The 8124-nt window shown below is 38.1% G+C and overlaps 1 protein-coding gene across 1 annotated transcript; it reads right to left on the reverse strand.

The window, feature by feature from the left end:
• Positions 1–6028: 6028 nt before the first annotated feature.
• On the reverse strand, positions 6029–6695 carry LOC108380958 (putative uncharacterized protein DDB_G0271606; the record flags this gene model as incomplete). The annotated part of the gene is made up of 3 exons (XM_017637359.1): positions 6602–6695; positions 6188–6463; positions 6029–6145 (listed from the first exon to the last, which is right to left on the reverse strand). Coding segments are annotated over exons 1-3 (487 nt in total), but the record flags the coding sequence as incomplete, so codon positions are not given.
• Between the last annotated feature and the right edge of the window lie 1429 nt (positions 6696–8124).

Below are 8124 nucleotides of genomic sequence, written 5' to 3' on the forward strand. Positions count from 1 at the left end.
TGTATGTCTGAAAGCTATTTTAGAGCTCAAGGTAATTCTTCATTCCAAGCGGACTATTTTTCTTGATTTTTCCACATCTAAATGCCCTTTAATATATGTATATATTTCGAAAAAGCCAACAACATATCTACATACTTTTGTACTGAAATTTGAAAAGTTTCTCTCTCTTTTTATTATTTTATTCACGCCTGATATAGATATTAAGCTGTAAAATTTTTAGTTATTATAAAACAAACAAAATGCCTCCACAGCTTTAAAAGTGCGTTTAAAGTTTATCGAAAATATTCATATTTCAAAATATTTTACACTACACTGAAAGTTTATGTTGTACGTAGTATATGCTGACCAGCTGCAGCATATAGCAATTTTCTAGGTGTTAGTATACAGAAGGTTTCCTCGACTCATCAGAATTGTACAAATTAACTACACGAGTAGTGTAAAAGTTTTTGGTATTCATTTCAGAGAAAGTCTATACATGTAGTTAACTTACAATGCGGTTTCACACGTGTGTGAGTGACCCAATAACATTTTTGAACGAAAAAAATTCATATGAAATAATGAAAGCGTAAGTTCAAAGGCAAAGTCATCAGTGCAACAGACAGACGAGCATATATGTATGTACATGAGTAAAATTTCATAAAATACATACAAACAAAAAAAAAAAAAATTGCACGAGTTCCAGTGAAATTGCGCACTCGTATACATATAAATACATACATACAGATACTTGCCTACTCTTTTGGGGAATATTGAATGCACTGCAGTGTGTGAGCCATAATGACAGCCATACCACACCAATACTGAAACATCAATGGCAATGGCAGCAAATGTACTTTTAACAAGTTTATAAATGTTCGCCAATTGTGGGCCACCAGACTGACTGCATTCATCTATTCACAAAAGTGTGTGTGAAGGGCATATGGACACACAATTTTTACATAGCAGAAGGTATGAGTATGCATGCATGTATGAGTAAATTTGTTAGTTAAAAGTTGCAGTGAATTGGCGTAAAAAAGGCGCAGACAGAACGAAATGTTAGTTGGTTAGTACTTATGCACAGCTTGGCATATATTTAAATCCATTTCCATATGTGCTGGCATATGCATTTTTAAATACACTTACTCATGTAACTTCCAAAGGCACACACATGCATATCTATTGCTTGCCACATGCACTGCTCGATAGTTGCCTTCAATCGTCATGTAAAATAACCTTATATGTATACGAATGTGTGTTTTTGCATTTGGATAATTGATGCATTGCAGCAGTTGAGAATTTCACTTTCTGGCAGTTGTGAGTATTTATTTAGTTTTATACTTCTGTGCGCAAAGCAAAAGCCTTGGGGGCAAACATGATTAATGAAAACTTCAGTTGACAAAAAGTAAGCAGGCAGGGTAAGAGAGGATACTTACCATTAAAAAGTTGACCATTTTTAAATCATAAGTGTTGATTTTAACGGCCGATATCAAAAGAACTGTCGAACATATTCCACAGTAAAGTATATATATTGCCCCTTTTTGATTTTCAATCCATTTTGGGCAAGACTTTCTTTCAGCTTCAAGGAGAGGTTTTAGCGACCATGTAGATACTTTGGGGACGCGGGCTGGAGATTAACGAAAACGTATTAGGAAGAACGATAGACTATAAATAATATTGGCATTTTTCGTCAGTAACCTGCTAGCGTGCGATTCCCATCCGTAGTAGCCGAGGACGAGGCTATTTTCATCCGACGAAGCCAAGATGGATTGCTGTGAAAGAGCGCGAGTCTACTCTGAGAAACTTGGTGTTGCTCTGTCTCTATGGTTGGGAAAGGATACAAGCAGCCTTCCGAGCGGAAATTCTAGGTAATAGAGTCGGGTTCAGAAATAAAGCAACAATATGGCAATAGTACCTCCGGTTACCAAAATCGAAGCTGGTTAAGAAATAAAAAATGGAATTGCGCTCAGCGTCTGAGTCAATTATGGTTTAACTCTTCTGGGCTTACGGACATAGAAACATTGAAGGCAATGAGACGGCTGATGAATTGGCAAAAGCAAGATCTTGTTTGGATAAATGCGAAGCAGTGGCGCTGCTTTTCAGTTTTGGAATAATCCAAAGAGAAATTAGTATGCATTTCCTTGAATTGGCTAGAAACGGGCGGTCAGGAATACAGCCTGGAGAGTAATATTTAGTATTTTTTTATTTACCATCACGCGGCACTGGCCTCCCGATAATAGCCACAAATTACAGAGTTTCACAACGCACCGATCAACGAGCTCAATTAAGCGGATTTCTCCACGGGTGAGCAATCCCCAATTCCGATACTGGGGAACCAATGCAAAAAGGCAAATAAAATGAGTTTTCATGATTTTAGATTCGTACGAAAGCAAGAATACGCCCCAATATTTGATCGACTCAACGATGACGAGGAGGCCAATAATATTTTTCTATCCGGGAATGTCTTGATCTAACCGCGCCAACGAGAAAAGGTAAGGGGTTTAAGTACATCGCAACGTGTATGAAAATTAAAATTTATGAGGCGAACTAATTTCAATAATAGTCCCCTTTCAGTAACTTCCCATTTGACAACCTGAAGAATCTGTTGCCTCACGAAGGCGTTTAAATTGTTAAAATTATCAAAATTGATCATAACCTTAAAGGGTTTGTGCTTTATACTCTATCCATGATTTATGACTATGCCCAACTAAAATAGTTAATTATACTATTCACGTAAATATATTTAGAATAAAAAGTATATAATACACACATATTCCTACATATGTACATATTTAGTTGAACTAAATATATAAGCAAGTGACCATGTCATGATTTTTTTTTTGATGTTCACAAGATTTTCAAGTTAATATTTTTTTAGTTTTTTTTTTTTTTAATATTGTCTAAGCTTTAACTTTAGGAAAATTCAACAAATTTTCAACAAAATTTCAAACTTTTTAAGCTGAATCTTTAATGCATTTCGGGCTAGGCAGTTTTACAGCGTAAAAAATTGGGTCAATTTTTAATAGCTATTTATTTAAGGCGACTGCTTTTGTGGTTATTTTTTATATAAAAGTTGGGATTTCCAAAAGCTGGCGCTGATTTTTTTAAATTTTGTTGCAAACATTCTCCGGTATTTTATTGCATACACTTCTCATTTGTACTCTGCTATCCTCACAAATTGCACTGCATGCTTCATAACATTTAATCCAGTAACATACATACATACATACATATACACTTGTTTCATTCTTCTTCTGCATTTATTTCTCAACTCTCAACGCTTTTATAATTTTAATTCTCGCCATGGGAAAATTTTCGGAAGCTCATTAAAATGTTGTGCCACATTTGACCTGATTTCATATTTAGATATACACACATACAATGTCTGCACCAGTTAGTGAGGCGCTCAGCAGCAATATGCTTCTTCTTCTACTGCATGCCATGTCGTAAATCAACCCACCTGATTTACCTATTCCTTTTGATATTACTTATTGCCATATTTAGTACCGCCATCACACTGTCTACCACAGCTAGCTGTCCGCCTAATACCGTCCAGTTTACTCAGTTCTCAGTACTCTCTCTCCTCTAATGTACACCGCCCCCCCTAAGTACCATCTCTTTCAAATTCAGTGCTGTTCAAACCCACTTCACTTATATATGCATAGTACCTTCTTCGCCTATTTATGAATTTGGTGCACGAACTCTGTTGAAATTGCATTCGTTGTGGATTATTTGCAAAATGTATGCGAATGCAGCTATTACTTATGTATGTATGTATGTATGTATGTATATATAGTTATAGGAAGGTTTGTACGTGAAACATGGTTAGTATACTCGCATATATACTTATACATACATACATATTTAGTTACTCACTGGGTAAACAGCATTATTTAATTAGGTAACTCTACGTTCATTTGCTCTCATTATATTTGAAATTAAATATCATTGCTTGTGTGATGATTAAGTTGTAACTAAATATTTTAAATTCGAAAAGAAGACAAGCACTATTTACTTACAAAATTTTAAAATAGGGAAACGAGTGTTTGCGCTGCCGAGAATTCCATTTGTACTTTGCTTTGAATATTTTGCATTAATTGAATCATGTTTTATACTATATATATATTTAGATGCATAAGTACATATATTTATGTATTTGCGAGAGATACACAGTGACTTAATTAACTGACACTAACTATTTCCACAGTTTGTATGCAAATATAAAACGAAGTTGCTGCCGCTTTGATAAGTGACTTTGATAAGTTGTTCTACAAGGATCACTGAGAGGCTAAATGTATTTAATGCCGATATAGCTAACCCCAGCGCTGCATTCCATCGCTCAGTTGGACTCCAGTTCGATGCGAGGCAGCATCGAGATGATACAAAAATAAGTATATTTCTACTTTTGTATGTACATTCGTTCCTACGTAGGCAATGGAAAATCCCTCGTTTATCTCATTAAAAAAAAAAAAAAACATAAGCTATTCAGAAGCGCTAAAAATTGTAGGTCACGCGAATTATCTGATAAAAAACAAGACGTGAGATTAGGTCTCGTCTGCCAGCTACTGTGGCTTGGAAATTTTGTGCAGGTTTTGAATTTGGTCTAGGAGTTTGCAATTGTAAAGCGAGAGGGCAGCGCTTTTAATACAAACGGAAGTCAACTTAGGATGGTACTGTTCGCCGATGGACAGTGCTGCCTGTAGCTGTAGCTAGCAGAATGTTCAGAACCTCAATTGGTTGTATCTTATTGCACCCGTTGCGCCAATAGCAGCTGGTGCCTGTAAACAGTTTCTTATTGAATACAGCCCATACACGCTATCTGAATTTTCTTAACGTTATAGTTCCTATCTAATTGAAGAATGAAAAGATATCCTTAGGAACGCGGGCTATATGTGTGGTTTAAGCTAAGGTCTCACGAAAATTCTTTGGAAATGTCTGATCAATACCTAAATTTTGGTCGCCTCAAAACAGATGACAGAACAAAGACCCTGTAAAGATTGTAATCCGTCTGATGCGAAGTTTGGCAGACAAATATTGATACATTCAAAGAGGTTTTTGCAACGAACTTTTTTCTAGACAACTAGACTGCAGCTTGTCCAGAATAGACCGAAGAGGGGCGAATACGCTCATACCGTGGGAACAAAGCCTAGACTCCTCTAAGCTATACTGCAGATGGCACGCGCTGCTTTCAAGGAGAATATTTCTCTTTAGTTAAGTCGCAAAAGTGACAGAGATGTATACAATTTTAAAAAGTTTTCTATATTTGTCCATTTGTGCGCGTCACTGCTGGTAGCCGCGATGCGGTAATTGTCCAAAGCTTTTAATTAACTTAAAATAATCCCTGTTAATCGGGGAGATACGAGATTTCCTCCTTAAATTGGGAGACAAGAAATTTTCTGATTTTGATTAAAATATTTTTCTGAACAGCACCCTTTTTTATACTGTGGGAAATTTATTATTGGTACTCAAGGTATTATGCCAGCCTTTATATTGGCTGGCTATGACTAAAACTGCTGTTTGTTAAGGGAACTACGTTAATTAAACTGAATCAGGCCAGCGTCTGCGTATTTCTGCATTACATGGCTCGTGGTTTCAATAAAGGCAAATAGTTTTCATTCAACTTCCGCAAAAAAACCAATACCATTGCATTAATCAAGCACATTTATTGCCCAAGGGGTGTATAGTTATACAGTACTACGGTTTTTGAAAAATCAGTTGGAGGAAAGTAAAATTTAAAAAAAAAAGTTTTAATACATCAAAACGTCAATCCAACCCCCAAATCCGATGGTCATTTACCACTAAGCGCTCCTCAATTGCATTCACTCCAGCCTTTGAAACCAAATTAATTTGCGGCTATAAAGGTAAATTTCCCAAAACCACACAAATTGGCTTCCCTAATGCATATTGAAATTTTTCATGCTGTTTCCTCAAAACCTCAATGCAACTGCGAGCACTCAGCCGCAAGGCGTTTCATTGTAACAATCGCTTTATCTGCTGCAAGCTTATGTAAGTACACATGCACGTACATGCATACATATGTATATAGTAANACCGACATTGCCTTCGCCACGTGCCGTTGTGCTTGCCGACAACAACACCAGCAATTGCAACAACAGCGTTACGGTGGTCGAGGGTCGTTGCAACAATTTAAGCGTTGCATGCAACGAGCAGCGCCAGCTCGAGATTAGCTCTCGCTGGCCCCTGTGCCTCCGCGTTCGCTGTTGCGTCAATTGTTGGCATTCTGCCGAACTGCGCTGCTGCTTGATTGCCTGCAATTGTTGTTGTTGTTGTTGTTGTTGAAGATGCTGCTGCTGACTTCGATAATGTTGCTGTTGCTGATGACGTTGTTGCAAAGATGATTGTTGCTGTTGCTTTTGCAGTTGCCTAATACATTGATGCTCTAATGAGTTGTTCTGTTCGTTTTGCCGCTGATGTTGTTGTGGTTGTTGTTGTGGTTGTACATTGCATGCCATGATAATGGGCCCACCTAAAAGGGAAACAAAAGAGAGATATATTTTAAAGGAGTTGTGCAAGCGATAAGAGAAAAAGTAGATTCGATAAGTTGAAGTAGAGTGGAATGTAACGAATCACGTGTGAGCGCCTATAAGTAGGCTATGAAAATTACCAGTAAAGGTGAGTTTGATGGCTGCTAGCAATACTTTGCTGCTTGCTGCATTAGTAACCGTTATTTTGTTAGTTGAAGTGATTGGTGCATCCATTAGCTTTGTGAGAGGGGGGTGGGGGGAGGCCTGGAATGGGTGTCCGAAGAAACAGAGCTCTTGTTACCTGTACATGTCTAACATGACGTTAAGTGTTTTAGTGAGAGTGATCTTTAGTAGGACTCTGATTCCCACTATAACGGTTCGTTGTCGCCTCTCCAGTGTTCTCACTACTGTAGTCTTCTCTGGTGCCTTTCCCCAGATGAAAACTCCATGAAACTGTGTGCGCTTATATTAATTGCCCAGTGTACCGGTGGAGAGCCGCGGATGCTTTCTTCGTCCTCGTTAGGCCTCAATGTAGGCTTTCCACCACCTAGAATCAATGCCAAGTACTTGACTCTATCACAAAGCTCCAGGTGCACTTTCCTCCAATTAAAGGGAAGAATCGCGTGCAATGTTTTATTGTTCGTTGTGAACAAGTCGAGTTCCGTCCTATTAGGATTTGCATCGGGGCCGCCGGCGACCTAGTCAGTAGGTTCAAAAACGGATTGGACCAGATCATTAGGCCATCCACTAAGTTATAATCCCCGCTTCCACAGTAAGAGGTCAGAGAACACCACCGTGTAAAGTACACTGTCTCTATCTGGCACGACAGTTCCGTCACAGAGCACGGGATCTTATCAGTTTAAGCCAGTTTCGACCCATAGATTTTCAAGGGATCTGAAGATTGTCTTTGGAAGGATATTGTTAGATGCCAATAAATGCCGAGAAAGGCCCCCACAGTAAAGTCCTTATGTATCATGGTTTCCTTCTTTTATGTCTCACAAATATGCCAAAGGAACCGAACTCCTTACAAGCACTTCAGCCTTCTTGATTTTGGACAAGCGGATACCTAGCCCTGGTTGGGGTAGCTTGGCTTTCTCGAGGTCTATCAATGCTTAACCTTCTAAGGTCAGAGAGCGCAGAGATTTACAAACCACTTGGCTTCTGAGTATATAGTGAGAGTGGGTAACAATAAGTAACTAAATATTGAATGATCAAGAAAGCGTAACCCTGAAATTACAGAGGTCTATACTAAGTAAAACTCAACTGAGCCGCTCGTAGTAGACTTAAAAGTTTCGCGGTAATTAGGAGACACATTGTTTTTAGAGGTATTTTCACAACATAATCGAAAAAAGGAAAGTATTTTGATTAAAGTGTCAGCGAGACTTTTTTGGACGATTTTAATTCATGCGGAATCCGGAAATGCTAAAGCATCGACTAAGTGCTATCACCAGAGGGCGTCTGAAGCCCACAAATTCTTTCGAAGTGTGATAGGCCATTGGATGCGTGGCGCATGTGTATGTACATACTTATATAAGAAGCTATGTATGCAATTTCGCATCTGCACCGTCCACCCTTTGTTCGTTTTACATCAACCTACATAAAAAATATACATTTCGCATAACCAGCCAACAACTTTATTGGCAGTTGTTGGCATTTTTTTTTT

The sequence above is a fragment of the Rhagoletis zephyria genome, unplaced genomic scaffold (assembly GCF_001687245.7).
Source record: "Rhagoletis zephyria isolate East Lansing unplaced genomic scaffold, Rhagoletis_zephyria_1.1 Rzeph_scaffold_20943, whole genome shotgun sequence".
In the NCBI taxonomy this organism is placed as follows: Eukaryota; Metazoa; Arthropoda; class Insecta; order Diptera; family Tephritidae; genus Rhagoletis; species Rhagoletis zephyria.